Below are 16,372 nucleotides of genomic sequence, written 5' to 3' on the forward strand. Positions count from 1 at the left end.
ATGGAAGATTGGACCAAAACATGTGCATGTGTCCAAACAAAACTGAAAAGTAAAAGCACATATTGGTGCCTGTTCTTCTGCAGCTAAATATGAGCCTCACAAAATTATGTGGAAATTTTTTGAATGATTCATATTCAGACACAAAAGAAGCAGGCATTGATGTGCGCTGACACTTCAATTTTCCTTTGGACATGTGCACAAAACAGCCATGCTCACCACAAAACCTTGTGCACACTCCCTTCAAGTTTCAAGTTTATTAGTGTTTTTGATTAATCGCTTAATCATACTTCAATTAGTCACAAATTTTCCAAGCATAAAAATGAAATACTGTACGTTTAGCTATCTGCATGGCACAGAATTAAGGTTACTGTAGACGCCACATGCTCAGACATCTGCATGCGGCTCTACCATGAGCCTTTATGCATCAGCTCCTCAATGTATCAAAAAGTATTCATATTGCCTATCTTAGCCACACTAAAAGGCTAATTTGCTAAAATGTGATAATTCAAGTTATCATTACCACGTTACTGTATGAGATAATTTTTGTCTATCCTATTATTTTTAAAGGAGCTGATTTACTAAAAAGAAGCCAGAAACAGACAATCATCTCCCTGAAGGCCAGTAATTTTCAAACTGCTGATTAAATAGAGTTGAAAAGCTTTGAAGTGGCTCCCCTAACAGCTAACATCTGTCATTTTCAATTTGTGTAATATTTACTGTTGATGTTTGCTGATAATCAGTGGGTAAAGAAAATCCAGTATGGATTTTAGGGCACTAAGGGTTAGATTCACTAACTTGCCCGAATCGGAACAATCCGTTTCGGGCAGGTCCGACGAATTCACTAACTTAAAATACGCAGATGGGGGCGATCGGAGGAACGCCCCCATCTGCCTGCACGGATCGCGAATTCGCAGACCCGTCCGAGCTGCAACTTTTTTAAAACTTTAAACTTTTGCAAGCCCATGAGTTTAACCCGCTTCATGTTAAAACCACAGGCTTGTACAGGCAGTCGGGGCAGGCATGTTCAGGTTCTGACTCTCCTGCTCCTATGCGGCGGTGGCAGCAGCCTCCTTCCCATCAGTGTGAGCCCGCAGGTTTAAAGCTGGCGCTGCACTGTGGCGTGCATCCCCGCTTTAAAACCACGGGCTTGCACTGCGGGGAAGAGCAGCAGAGAGCAGGAGTCAGGGCGAGCAGGCAGGAGAGATCGGGGCAGGCAGGCAGGGGATTTGGGGCAGGCAGGCATGTTCGGAGCAGGTAGGCAGGTGCATTCTGGGCTGTAGGAGATGGGGCTGACAGGTTAGAAAGCAGGGTGGCAGAAAGCAGGGCAGTCGCAAAGGGCTTCAGCAACTGGTCCTCAGCAGTCACTTTTTGCGAGTAGAGTCGGATCGAAAAAAAGTTTAGCGAATGCAGTTCCCCCTCATTTGCATGCGCGCACTGGAATCAGATCGCTATACAAGTTAGTGAATACTGCAGGAGGTAAATCTGGTCGCAAAGGGCTCGACAAACCAATCGGTACATGATCGGTTTGCTTAGTGAATCTAGCCCCATGTTGCCCTGGACCAGTTTAAACTACTTTACTTAACTACCCCACCCTCCTTAATGTTTTTTCCTCTACCATTTCATTTTTATTCTTAGCAATGTAACCCTACCCATTATCCTTTTGAATCATGTTTAGTCAATAGAAACTTTTACCATGTATGTCACTACCGCCCCCTTTAAAAAAAAAAAAAAAATTTAGAATTTGAATGATGTAAACTGCTTTAGAATTTAAAGCGGTATATCAAGCCATAATAAAACTTGAAACCTAACAAAATAAAAAAGTCAACTGAAAGTCACTGAATACATAATTATTCTCACTGCAGCAAGCTATATTTTCATGTTAATGCTTTACACACTAGAAAAACACAAATGCCCACATCTCACCTCTGAGGAGCTAGCTGACTCCTCCTGTGTACCTGCAGTCTGCCTTGTTGCCTGTGGATTATACTCAATGGTGGAACGCGTCTGATAGGCATGCTGGCGTTTACGCTGTGTTCTCCGCAGAGCTCGCCCACTGCAGGTTTGGTATTCATTCTGCAGTAATGAGAAAAGGATTTAATAGATGAAAATTTTGATTTTGGCAATTTAAGAAACAAAAAAGATTACCATAAAACAAAAATAGTCTCACAACAGTCAGTATCAATAGATCATGCACATCACTGATGAACAAACGTAATAAGCAAATTGATCTTTCTCCTTCAACTCCATAGAAATGCTACTGTTGGGCTGATTTAACTCAGGTAAGATTTGTGCCCCAAAGACACTGAAAAGTCATACCCACTTATACCATAATTTGGTGTCTACTATTATGTGACAAGTGTGCACATAGTTTACAGAACACTAGCACTTGCGCATGTCTTCCCTATTTTAAAATGGAGTTCAATTGTCTTCATATTTAATAAAGTGATATTTAAAAAGTCTAATAAACCAAAAACCATTTATGTGCATGTTGGGCACTATTCTACAAAGTACACACCAAAGTTGCTTAGCACATAACTGCAAGGGGGGAATACATTAAGGCAGAGCATGGCATGCCTTGGGTATGTCACCAAGTAAAACGCACAATTTGTGGAACACTATCAATTGCACAAGTTGCATGGTGCACTTAGGCATGCTAACTTACACCAGCTATTGGTCTGGTGAAAATGGGAACGCTTAGATGTTGATGTACCAATGTGGCTTGGCACTAGTACTCTATATTGGCTTAAGTGCAACAAAGTGGCATTATAGAATTGGCGCTAAGCTAGTACCACTGTGGCATCTATATCTTGGTGCCAAGTTAATAGAATTGTCTCCACAATGACAACTCAGCTGCAAACCTAACAGTCATTTACAGGGTTATCTAGGTATACCATCTTCTTCAGTTCCGACTTACTGATGAACCACTCAACAATATCAAAAGATCTGAAGATGGGAAAGAAGAATCTATGGAGAAGGTCATTCCATGAAAAACCAACAAGGTATGAAAGTAAATTAATGTTATGCAATTTCTCTACTATTTTGGTACTTTAAAAATGGTATACTTTCCGAACAGCACAGTAGAAGATGCCAAAAAATTATAGGATCTAAAAGAACAGATTCTGTAAAAACTACCCTAGGAAAACCATCTCTTTTGTGTATTCCCATTACAAAATAAGTTCTTATTGATCCTGTTTAGTGCATCTATCCCCCAAAGGATGGGGAATAAGAGACTGGGAGAAAGGACCTGAAAGGGCTATCAGTTTTCATTTTTGCATTGAAGGAAAGGCTTAAATTAGGGAAGCGTGATATATAGAATTGAAGCTGCAACTATACACCATTCACACACTTGCTTCAACCTCTGAGTCCACAACATGGTTTGTTGATGGAAAATGAACTCCAGTTGATGCATCTGCAGAAATCTATCAAATAAACTTAGGGCTAGATTCACTAAGCAAATCGATCGTGTACCGATCGGTTTGCGAGCCCTTTGCGACCCGATTTCCCTCCAACCCGATTCACTACCCTGTGTCCCGATCATCCTCCGATCCGCGCCTGCAAATGAGGGGAATCGGCATGCAAAGCAGGAAGGACGCGATTCACTACACTTTCTGACTGGCTGGCCGATCAAAAAACAAGCGACTGGTGAGGACCAGTCACTTGTGCTAAAACCCTGCTCTCTGCCCCAATTCTCCTGCCTGCTGCCCTGCTTTCTTCTCTGCCCCGATCTCCTGCTCTGTGATCCGAGAAAAAGCATGCTCTGGAGCAAAGTGAGATTGATCCCGGTACTGCCTGCCGCCCCGAATCTCTCCTGTCTTTCCCCACACTGAGAGCCCGTGGTTTTAACTTGTGGGTTTAAAGTGGGTTAAAACCATGGACTCGCTGGACTAAAGTAAACATAAGAACATAAGAAAAGCCACTGCTGGGTCAGACCAGTGGTCCATCGTGCCCAGTAGTCCGCTCACGCAGCGGCCCCCAGGTCAAAGACTAATGCCCTTACCAAGCCCAGCCCTACTTGTGTTCGTTCTGATTCAGCAGAAACTTGTCCAACTTTGTCTTGAATCCCTGGAGGGTGTTTTCTCTTATAACAGACTCCAGAAGAGTATTCCGGTTCTCTACCACTCTCTGGTTGAAGAAGAACTTCCTTACGTTTTTACGGAATCTATCCCCTTTTAACTTTAGAGAGTGCCCTCTCGTTCTCTCCACCTTGGAGAGGGTGAACAAGCTGTCTCTATCTACTAAGTCTATTACCTTCATTATCTTGAACGTTTCGATCATGTCCCCTCAGTCTCCTCTTTTCAAGGGAGAAGAGGCCCGGCTTCTCTAATCTCTCACTGTACGGCAACTCCTCCAACCCCTTAACCATTTTAGTTGCTCTTCTCTGGACCCTTTCGAGTAGTACCGTGCCCTTCTTCATGTAAAGTAAAAGTTAAAAAAAAAAAAAAAGTCACGGCTCATGGCTAGACATATGCGCAGACCATCTACAGATGGGCTACGCATGCGTCGGGATCACACACTAGCAATTCGTGCGGTCGGAGGGGAGTGTTCCTCCGATCCCCCTCATTTAAATGTTTCTGTTTTGGGAATTTGTCGGGCCTGCACGGATCAGCCATGGATCGTGAATGAAATGCAGGTTAGTGAATCTAGCCCTTAGAGGCCGTTTTAGTAAAGTGTAATAAGCATTTTTCAAGTGGATTAGCACAAAGTAACAGCACACAATTGGAGCAACTGTTACCAAACTGGCTTGATTTTGCAAGCTAATTCACACATTACCTGAATACCCTGGATGAGGTGGAAAGTGGGTGAGAGATGGGTGTGGACTGCACATTACAGTTAGCACATGATTACTTATTATATGCAAGAAGTGCACTCATGTTCCTCTGTTGCACTTAGTGAACAGTAAAAGACCTTCCTGTGTAATAACTATGGAAAGATGCTGACCGTATCCTTAACAATTACTATACAGGTTTGGCACTTAGGGTCTGATTCTATAAACACAGCCTAAAGGTGCTTAACTTGTAGGTGCCAGTCAGCGCGGTTGTCAATCAATTTGCTAGGTGTCATTTACAGAATTGGGCTTAGGCATTGTTAGGCATCCTTGTGGTAGGCGCCAGTATATTAAGCCAGGGTTTTCATTGTCTAATTTACCAACGCCTAACACAGACTCTTAATGCCGTCCTAAGTTAACCATGCCTATTCTCTGCCCCTAACCATGCCTACTTTCAAGGTAGACATCATTAGGCACCTCAACTTAAGCACCAGGTGCCACACCGATCTCTGCGCACAACTTTAATTAATCTTTTTTTTTTTAATTTAATTTTCTTTTATGGCGTGGTCAATATATAAACAGTCTGAACATTTATGGAGCTCAACCATTCCTCCCTTGTAATCCTATATACAGTCTCTTCCTAATCCAATAGTCTGACTGACAGTGAAATCTTATCTATGGAACTGATCATTAAGCTTGAGTCAGAAAGCAGGCGCATCACATAAAATGCTGAGCGAGGGGTTCAGCATACCATCCCTATCTACTGGAAAAGATATTATCAAGGTAAGAACTTAATCTCTTTTTCCAGTGCAATAGGGATGGTATGCTGAACCATAGGGATGTACCCTAAGCATTCCTCAAACTCTAGAGTGGAATAGATGAGCCTGTTCGTAAAATTGAGGACCCAAAAGTGGCATCCTTCTGTGCTGCTATATCCATCCTGTAGAATTTGGTGAAGGTATGAATAGAGGTCCAGATTGCTGATTTACAAATCTCCTTGGGTGGAAACGCCCGAGCTTCTGTCCAAGAGGAAGCCACTCCTTTTGTCAAATGCATCTTCAACGAGACAAGTGGCTGTTTGCCATAATCGATGTAGGCAGAATAGATCTCACCAGATTGCTTAACATGAAAAGATGATACAATAGATGAAACTCATTAGAGACTTCCAGGAGACACAAGAGAACTCTCCGGACATCCAAAACCTTTAAGGCCTTGTCTTTCTTCTTGGACCCTGTAGGATGAAATGCTGGCAGTCAAACCTCTTAGTTGACATTAAACACAGAGACAACTTTTGGCAAGAAGGAAGGAACCGTAAGCAAGGTCATTCCTGCTTCCGTGATCTCGAGGAACGGCTCTCTGCAAGACAGTGCCTGTAATTCTGAGACTCTCCCAGCTGATGTAATTGCCACCCAAAAAACAACTGCTTTGATCGATAGATCCATGAGGAAGGCTTCCTGTAAGGGCTCATACAGAGCCCTGCCGAGTCCTTCTAAGACTATATTGAGATTCCAGGATGAAAATGGTTCTCAGATCAGCATCCAGATTGGTTCTCAGAGCACTTTTCAAGAATCTAACTATGTCTAGATGGGCCACTAGCAAAGCTATCTTCTCTTGGCCCCAAAAGCAGGAAATAATAATAATAACTTTATTCTTCTACTAGTCTTTAAGCCCGTTACATTAATGGGTGCTAGAATACTGTTCACCCTCTATGTTGCCCCTTCCATTCACTGCCCTCTCTTCTCTTTCCATCCAGTGTCCGCCCCCTCTCTCTCTCTCTATGTCCCATACAGTCTGTCCATCTCTTCCTTCCTTTTGCCTTGGTCTGGCATACCTTCCTCCTTCAATCCAAGCCATTCTCTCCCCCTCTGCTCCCTTTCCTCATTTAACTACTTCATTGGACAGCAGCAGCATTCACAATTCATTGCCACACGAGAGGCTGCTTAAAAAGATATGGAACCACGGGGTACAAGGGGAGGTCCACCGATGGATCAAAAACTGGCTGGCAAACAGGAAGCAGAGGGTTGGCGTAAAGGGCCATTACTCAGACTGGAAAGGGGTCACGAGCGGAGTTCCGCAGGGGTCGGTGCTGGGACCGCTCTTGTTCAATATCTACATAAATGACCTAGAGGCGGGAACTAAGTGTGAAGTCATTAAATTTGCAGATGACACTAAACTATACAGCAGGGCTCAAACCAAGGCAGACTGCGAGGATCTCCAAAAGGATCTAATGCAGCTGGAAAAGTGGGCCGAAAAGTGGCAGATGAGCTTCAACGTGGGGAAATGCAAGGTCATGCACGTGGGGAAAAAGAACCCGATGTTCACATACAAAATGGGGGGAACACCACTAGGGGTTAGTAACCTGGAGAGAGACCTGGGAGTGATGGTAGACGCAACACTGAAGGCATCGGCGCAATGCGCCACAGCCTCCAGGAAAGCAAACAGAATGCTGGGTATCATTAAGAAGGGTATTACGACCAGGACAAAGGAAGTCATCATGCCGCTGTATCGTGCAATGGTACGGCCGCATCTGGAGTACTGTGTCCAGTACTGGTCGCCGTACCTCAAGAAAGACATGGCGGTACTTGAGGGAGTACAAAGAAGGGCAACCAAACTGATAAAGGGAATGGAAAATCTCCCATATACTGACAGATTGAAGCAGTTGGGACTTTTCTCCCTGGAAAAGCGAAGACTTAGAGGAGACATGATAGAAACCTTCAAGATCCTGAAGGGCATAGAAAAAGTAGACAGGGGCAGATTTTTCAAATTAAGGGGCACCACAAGCACAAGGGGGCATTGGGAGAAATTGAAAGGGGACAGGTTTAGAACAAACGCTAGGAAGTTCTTTTTCACTCAGAGGGTAGTGGACACATGGAACGCGCTTCCAGAGGCTGTTGTAGACAAGAAAACATTAAATGGTTTCAAAGAAGGTTTGGATAGATTCCTAGAAGAAAAAGGGATTGGGGGGTATAGATAGGTATAGACCATTGCTCAGGCAATGGGCCTGATGGGCCGCCGCGGGAGCGGACCGCTGAGCAGGATGGACCTATGGTCTGCCTCAGCGGAGGCAACTTCTTATGTTCTTATGTTCTTATTGCTGTTGCTGGCTTCAGGTCTTTCTCTCTGGCCGGTCCTGTCTTCATGAAAAGAGGAAGTAGGCAGGACCGGCCAGAGAGGAAGGCCTGAAGCCAGCAACAGCAGCGAATTGTAAACGCTGCTGCTGCCTGAAGCACCCGAGGAAGATGCTTCTTTCCCCTCCCAGTCCAACCCCCGCTGACTCTGCGACCCTCCTAGCAAGATGACTTTAATATCAAACCTCCCTCCAGCGTTGGCAGTCGCTGCACGTTAAACAGGCTGCTTTGGCTTTCTTCTGCCGTTGAGTTTCTCTGTTGCGTCATTGATGATGTAATCAGTGACGCGGCAAAGGGACTCAACTGCAGGAGAAAGCCAGAAGCAGCCTGTTTAACGTGCAGCGACTGCCAACGCTGGAGGGATGTTTGTACCGGTGCAGAAGCGATATGTCTCTCCCCCTCCAATACCTGTGCAGCACTTTGCTGCGGCGCATCCTCCCATGGGGGGGGGGGGTTTGCACAGTAGGAGCGGGTGAGAGCGGCGATCTCCAGTTGGGGGGGGGGGGGGTGAGAGCGGCGATCTCCAGTTGGGGGGAGGGGGGTGAGAGCGGCGATCTCCAGTTGGGGGGGGAGGGGGGTGAGAGCGGCGATCTCCAGTTGGGGGGGGTGAGAGCAGCGATCTCCAGTTGGGAGGGGAGGGGGGTGAGAGCGGCGATCTCCAGTTGGGGGGGAGGGGGGTGAGAGCGGCGATCTCCAGTTGGGGGGGGGGGTTTGCACAGTGGGAGCCGGGTGACAGCGGTGATCTCCAGTTGGGGGATTTTTATTTTTTTTGTTTTAAGTTGAAAGCCGGTGCTGCAGCTCCTCTCTCGATCCTGGTGCAGTTCGAGAGAGGAGCCGGTACCATTCACAGTGGGGTGAGGAAGGCTGCCGCAGCTGTTTAATTTTTTATTTTTATTTGAAAGCCGCCGCAAGCAAGTGGTGACGTAAAACCCGCGCATGCTCAATCGTGTTTTCGCGACGGATCAGGGAACACGTTTTTTTTAGTGCGCATGCGCGGCCTACCATTTTATTATATTAGATACCGCCACAATCTTGCGACTTCTAGGCGGTTTACAATCAAGAGTGCTGGACATTCAGCGAAATACAATAAGTAGATATTCAGAGGAAATACAGAGATCAGAGACCTCAGGAAGCAATAGTATAGTAATACAATTTGCTGAGCGAAAATGTAATATGTACATTTTAGTAGGTAATGTCCGACAGGACCTGTTGGGGATAAATAGCAACGTAAAGTTACGATAAGATGAAGATAACAGATTATATTTATAACTAGTCTTTAAGCCCGTTACATTAACGGGTGCTAGAATATATGTATGTCTGTCTTTCATTCTTTCTTTCTCTCTCTTTCCCCTTGGCCGCTTTCTGTCTCTCTCTTTCCTCGGCTGTCAACCATCACCCCTTGCCTGTTCCACCTGTCCAGCAGGAGGACTTCTCCCTTCCTTTTACCTCCCCCTGTCCAGCAGCACTCCTTACCTGCTCCCCCTGTCCAGCAGCACTTCTTCCCTGCTCCCCAGTCACTCTTCCCTGCTCCCCCTGTCCAGCAGCATTTCTTACCTGCTCCCCTGTTTCTCTTCCCTGCTCCCCTGTTCCTCTTCACTGCTCTCCCTGTCCAGCAGCACTCCTTCTTTTCTCCCACTGACCCTCTTCCCTGCTCCCCCTGCCAAGCAGCACTTCTTACTTTCTCCCCCTGACCCTCTTCCCTGCTCCCCCTGTCCAGCAGCACTCCTTACCTGCTCCCCCTGTCCAGCATGCGGCTCCTATCAGCATTCCCTCCACCTCCATTTCCTTGTGCATCAGCATTTCCCCCCTCCCTACTTCCCCTGTGCAGCATTTTCCTCCCTCCCCACTTCCCTGTACAGCAGCTGCAGCAGCTTTTCTTCCCCTGTCCATTTTCCTGTGAGAGCCGGGTGAGAGCTGCTATCTTCAGCTGTTTTTGTTTTTTTTTTGTATTTGAAAGCCGCCGCTGCAATTAGGGTTCGCCGGCTGCCAGCGCTCAGCCGCACAATGAGAGCCGGGTGAGAGCGGCGATCTGCAGTTGTCTATTTTTTTTTTTTTAGTTGAAAGCCGCCGCCGCAGCTCCTCTCTCGATCGTGGTGCAGAGCGGGAGGCGGGGCCTCAGCACCGGCCAGGCGGCTCGCGGCGCCGGCCCTCAGGAGCTCGAGGTCGGCGGTGGACATGCGTGGCAAAGAGGAACAGAGATTGTTGGCGGCGCGAGATGGAGAGCAGGTGATGTAAAACCCGCGCATGCGCACTCGTGTTTCCGCGACGGGATCAGGGAACACGATTTTTTTAGTGCGCATGCGCGGCCTATCATTTTATTATATTAGATAGTGCTGTAAGTTCAGGTGGAATAGGGAGGGGGGAGGGAGAGGGAGAGCGGGTCAATTGTTTAGGTATTTCTGGAACAGATATGTTTTTAGGCGTTTCCTGAATTCCCCGTTTGTAGTGGGCGAAAGTAGTTGGTCTAGGTATTTGTCCCATAGGACTGCTTGGTGAGAGAGAAGGTGTTCGTGGTGTTTTTTCATTTTGCAGCCTCTAAATGGAGGGGAAATGAGTTTTGGGTGTGTGTTTCTCTTGAGTTTGTTATTAGAAAATGCGAAAAGGTTCGTTATGTACTTGGGGGTCAGGCCGTATAGTACTTTGAAGCAGAGGCAGGCAAATTTAAACCTTACTCGGGCTTCCGTTGGTAGCCAGTGCAGCTGCCGGTAATAGGGTGTCACGTGGTCAAATTTCTTCAGCCCGAAGATAAGTCTGACCGCAGAATTTTGCATTATTTGGAGACGTCTCATATTCTTTTGTGAGATTGCTAGATAGGCGGTGTTGCAGTAGTCAAGCTGACTCAGTATGAGGGATTGCACTAGGATTCTGAATGTTAACGTATCGAAGTATGATTTAATGGTTCTGAGTTTCCAGAGAGTAAGGAAACCTTTTCTGAATAGGGAATCCACTTGTTCCTTCATTGTTAGGCATTGGTCTAGAATAACACCTAGTATTTTCATGGTGGGCTGAATAGGGTAGTTGAGTTTATTGATGCATAGTGGGGTTTTATTGTCAAGCGGGTGAGGGGAGGCAATGAAGAATTTTGTTTTTTCTGGGTTGAGCTTGAGCTTGAAATCTGTCATCCATTGTTCCATCTCATTTATGGCATCGGATGCCTTGGGAATGGTTTCCTAGATGGAGTTGGCGAATGGGATGATGATCGTAAAGTCATCTGTGTAGCTGAATAGTTTTATTCCTAATTGGGTTAGTTTCACACCTAATGAGGACATGTAGATATTGAAAAGCAGTGGGGAAAGCGGTAACCCTTGTGGCACTCTGGATGAGTTGCTCCAGGTGTCGGAGTGTTCGTTGTTAAAGCGTACCTGGTAAGAACGGGATGTGAGGAAGCCACGAAACCAGTTTAGTACCTCAGCTCTGATACCAATGGCATCTAAGCATTGCATCATTTTCTCATGGTCTACCAAGTCGAATGCAGAGCTCATGTCGAATTGCATGATCAGGGCGTTGAGGCCCTTACTAAATAATAGGCGCAGATAGTCTAGGATGGCAGCGATTACTGTCTCCGTACTGAATAGGGTTCTAAAGCTGAATTGAGTTTCATGCAGGAGAGAGAATTGATTAAGGTAGTCCATTAGTTGGGTGTTTACTAGTCCTTCCATGATTTTTACAATGAATGGGATAGATGCTATTGGTCTGTAGTTTGTTATTAGCGCTGAGGATTCTTTTCTATTTTTTGGGATGGGGGTTATTATTATGTGGCCGTTGTTAGTGAGGAAAGTCCCATTTTTTAGGTTGTGGGTTAGGTAGTGTAATAGTGATATTTTGAATTCTGGTGGTGCCGCTTTCATAATCTCCGGAGGGCACGTATCTAGGATGCAGTGAGATTTAGAGTATTTGTTGTAGAGTTTGGTGTAGGTATTCCATTCTGGATCTAGAAAGGAACTCCAGATCATGTCTGTAGGTCTGTAGGAAAGCCCTGCTACCTGAACTTTAAGGGATGCCACTGTCAACCCCTTGTCAAGGCCCTCTTAGAGGAACACCAGATCCAACGAGATCGGGGCTTGCCTGGTTCTAACTTTTCTCTGTTGTACCAGCGCTGAAACATCTCCCATGTTGTTGGCTTTTTGGCTCTAAAGAGAGTAGCAATGACTACTTCTGAATATCCCTTTTGGACTAGTGCAGCTTGCTCAAGACCAAAGTGTCCCAGATCTTCTAGGGCAATTGACCCCTGTGATAGCAAGTTTGGGTATACCTGCTCCTTCTGTAGGTGTACGAGATCTGCATACCATGAGTGCCTGGGCCAATCTGGTGCTACAAGAACTACCGTTCCCAAGTGAATTGCTATTCGGTGGATCACCAGACCTATCATGGGCCAGATCTATCAAAGTAGCCCGGTCTCTAGCCATGGTTGCATCTAGCCCTGCACTTCTGGGTTCACATCTTTAGCTGAAGAACCAAGTCACTTTTTTGTTCTTTGCAGTCATCATGAAATCAAACATTGGATGGCCTCATTGTCTCACAATGGCCTGGAATGCTTTCAGGGACAACCACCACTCTCCTGAGTCTAATGTCTGTCTGCTGAGATAATTCGCTTGAATATTGTCTACTTCGGCCACATATGCCACAGAGATTGCCTGCAGGTGTGTTTCTGCCCCATAGAACAACTTTTTTGCCTCTCTGCCTGTTGACATAGGTCACTGCAGTGAAGTTGTCAGAGAAGACTGACCACTTTGCTCTCTAACAAAGACTGTAGTCATTGCAGTGCTAGACTGTTAATAGACCATTTCCGCTTAGAGTCCATGTCCTTGAACTGGGTGACCATTGCGATGAGCCCTCCCAGCCGAGCAAGCTGGCATCCATTGTTAGGACGACCCAGGATTCCTTTCGCTAAAGGCTGTGAACAGAGCTACCTGCTTATGCTGCTCCTGGCTGCCGCTGTCCAAAGGAGTGGAAGTTGCAGGGAGTTTCTCTGAGGCAACCTGCGAGACAGCAATGCATCCTGGAAAGAACACATATGCACATTCACCCAGGGCACCACTTCTATCCAGGCTGCCATCGACCCAAGGACCAGAAGGTAACACAATGCAGCTGGTGCTGGCTTGGCCAACATGTCTGTAACTTGACCATGAAGTTTTTGTTTGCATGCTTCTGGAAGAAAGATTCGGTCCTTCTGCCATGCTGAATAAGACCCCCAGATAATCCAGGAACTGTGCCAGAACAAGATGGCTCTTTCAAAAGTTCACAATCCAGTTCAGACTTTGTTAATGTCTCCACAACTGCCGCTACCACCATTTCTCCTTCCATTCAGGATGGTGCTCTGATGAGTCAATCGTCCAAGTACAGGATCACTTGCCAACCTAGTCTGCAGAGATGAGTGGCCACTAACATCATAAGTTTGATGAAAGTTTGGGGTGCCGTTGCCAGTCCAAAGGGAAGTGCTGAAAATTGGTAGCGATCTTCCAAAACATGGAATTTCAAGAACTTTCTGTGTTCCGGGAAGATCGGGTTGAGCCTGGACCCTGCTCAGAAGAGAACACCGGCAGGACAGGGTTTGCTGAGGATCTAAAAGAGTCAGTGAATAGAAGGATCCTATCCCTGGTCTATGGCCGAGATCATCTCCTGGTCCTACATATGAGAGGCTGTTCCTCCTCACAGAGAAGCTTCACTTTGTGACAATAAAGGGATTAATCTGACCCCCTTGTCCCCCAAGTCCCTGTCTGATGAACCATCAGAGTCAGAATAGCCTCCGCTCTCAGAAAAGAAATACTCTGAGTATCCAAAGGGGCCTACACACTGGGCTGCTCACCAGCAGACCTGACCAGGGGAGTTCGGCATTGTACATAAGCCTGACAGAGGAGATTAATGAATTCTGGGGTAAAGGCCTGAGTGGGCAACTCTCCTTCTTCTTTAGAATTTAATGGGTTACAGGATCCGAGGCAACATGGTTTTACTAAAGGTAAATTGTGCCAAATGAATCTGACAGAACTTTTTGATTGGGTGACCAGAGAATTGGACCAAGGACATATGCTAGATGTAATTTACTTAGATTTCAGCAATGCCTTTGACACAGTTCCTCATAGCAGGCTCTTGAACAAACTTGATGGGCTGAAGTTAGGACCCAAAGTGGTGAACTGGATTAGAATCTGGTTGACGGACAGATGCCAGAGGGTGGTGGTTAATGGAATTCGCTAAGAGGAAGGAAAGGTGAGTATTGGAGTCCTTCAAGGATCAGTGCTGGGGCCGATCCTGTTCAATATGTTTGTGAGCAACATTGCTGAAGGGTTAGAAGGAAAGGTTTGCCTCTTTGTGGATGATACCAAGATTTGTAACAGAGTAGACACTAAGGGGGAGTAAAAAAAATGAAAAAGGATTTGCAAAAGTTAGAGGAATGGTCTAATATCTGGCAATTAAAATTCAATGCAAAGAAGTGTAAAGTAATGCATTTGGGAATTAGAAATCGGAAGGAGCCATATGTGCTGGGAGGTGAGAGGCTGATATGCACGGATGAGGAGAGGGACCTTGGGGTGATAGTGTCCAAAGATCTAAAGGCAAAGAAACAGTGTGACAAGGAGGTGGCTGTTGCCAGAAGGATGCTAGTTCCTCCCCGTCTCCTTTCATTCCAGTTGGTTACTGTATGCTGTCTTTTGCTTTTGGTATTGTTTTGTTAAGAACATAAGAATTGCCACTGCTAGGTCAGACCAGTGGTCCACCGTGCCCAGCAGTCCGCTCCCGTGGCGGCCCCCAGGTCAAAGACCAGAGCCTTAACTGAGATCAACCCTACTTGCGTACGATCCGGTTTAGCAGGAACTTGTCCAACCTTGTCTTGAATCGTGGGTTTAAAACCACAACCCCATGGTGCTGAGGCTGTAGCTTTAACCACTGCACCACACACTCGTATCGTCTGCAAATTTAATCACCTCGCTCGTCGTACCAATTTCCAGGTCGTTTATAAATATGTTGAAGAGTACAGGCCCAAGCACCAAACCATGCGGCACTCCGCCCGTGATGCTTTTCCAATTCGAGTATTGTCCATTTACCTCCACTCTCTGTTTCCTATCCACCAACCAGTTTTTTATCCACATGAGTCACCTTCGATTCCATGGCTCTCAATTTTTCGTAGTAGTCGTTCATGCGGGACCTTGTCAAATGACTTTTGAAAATCAAGATATACAATGTTGACCAGCTCGCCCTTGTCTACCTGTCTGTTTACTCCCTCGAAGAAGTGCAACAAGATCTCCCCATGCTGGCTGGTCCTCATCAGATTGTGTCTGTCAAGGTGATCAATGATGCGGTCCTTTATCAGTGCCTCTACTATCTTTCCCAGTACCGAGGTCAGACTCACCAGTCTGTAGTTTCTCGATCATCTCTCGAACCTTTCTTGAAGATCGGTGTAACATTCGCCACTTTCCAGTCTTCCGGAATCCTTCCTGATTTGATCAACAGATTGGCTATCAGTTGAAGCAGTTCAGCTATAGTCCATTTCAGTTCCTTGATTACCCTCGGATGGATGCCATCCGGTCCCGGGGATTTATCATTTTTAAGCCTATCAATCTGCCGGCATACCTCTTCTAGACTGACCGTCAACCCTGTCAGTTTCCCGTCTTCGTTTCCCGCGTATAGCCTGTCAGCTTCCAGTATGTTGTGTATATCTCTTCGGTAAATACAGACGCAAAAAATGTGTTCAGTTTGTCGGCGATGGCTTTGTCCTCTTTTAGCACTCCCGTTTATTCCAACGGCCTCACTGCTTCCTTTGTGGGGCGTTTCCCCTTAATATATTGAAAGAATGGCTTGAAGTTTTTCGCCTCTTTGGCTATTTTTTTTTCTCATAGTTTCTTTTGGCCCCTCTTACCGCCTTATGGCACCTTCTTTGATGCTGTTTGTGCTTTTTCCAGTTTTCATCCATTTTTGACCTTTTCCATTCCTTAAACTAAGTTTTCTTGTCTCTGATCGCTTCCTTCACCGCTACAGTGAGCCATGCCGGTTCCTTGTTCTTTGTCCTCTTGGATCCCTTGTTGATACGTGATATATATAGATTTTGTGCCTCGGTGACTGTGTCCTTAAAAAGGGACCATGCTTGCTCTAGTGTTTTCACAGTGCTTATCCTCTTCTTAATCTTCTTCCCCACCATGAGTCTCATCTCTTCGTAATCTCCTTTTCGGAAGTTCAGTGCCGTGGCCATCATTCTGGATGTTTCGCCCCTGTATCCAGGTCAAAGCGGATCATATTGTGATCACTGGTTCCCAGCGTCCCCTCTACTTCTACATCTTGCGCCGGTCCTCGTAGTCCATTTAGAATTAAGTCCAGAATTGCATTTCCTCTCGTATTTTCCTTGACAAGTTATTCCAGGAAGCAATCGCCCACAGCATCAAGGAACTTGGTCTCCCTACCGTAGCCAGAGTACCTAGGTTCCATTCTATCCCCGGATAACTGAAGTCACCCATGATAACTGCATTGCCTCCCTAGCAGTTGCGTTTAATCT

General features: G+C 46.0%; 1 protein-coding gene across 6 annotated transcripts in view; it reads right to left on the reverse strand.

Annotated features, from left to right (window-relative positions):
• The window catches only part of BRWD3 (bromodomain and WD repeat domain containing 3), a 286,770-nt gene that overhangs the window by 118,360 nt on the left and 152,038 nt on the right, over positions 1–16,372 (reverse strand). For all 6 annotated transcript variants that reach the window (XM_033944590.1, XM_033944589.1, XM_033944588.1 and 3 more), the window contains one exon: positions 1,924–2,073. In XM_033944590.1, coding sequence (XP_033800481.1) covers positions 1,924–2,073 — 150 coding nt within the window. The remainder of the gene's footprint in view (positions 1–1,923; positions 2,074–16,372) is intronic.

The sequence above is a fragment of the Geotrypetes seraphini genome, chromosome 5 (genome assembly GCF_902459505.1).
Source record: "Geotrypetes seraphini chromosome 5, aGeoSer1.1, whole genome shotgun sequence".
NCBI classification, from domain to species: Eukaryota; Metazoa; Chordata; class Amphibia; order Gymnophiona; family Dermophiidae; genus Geotrypetes; species Geotrypetes seraphini.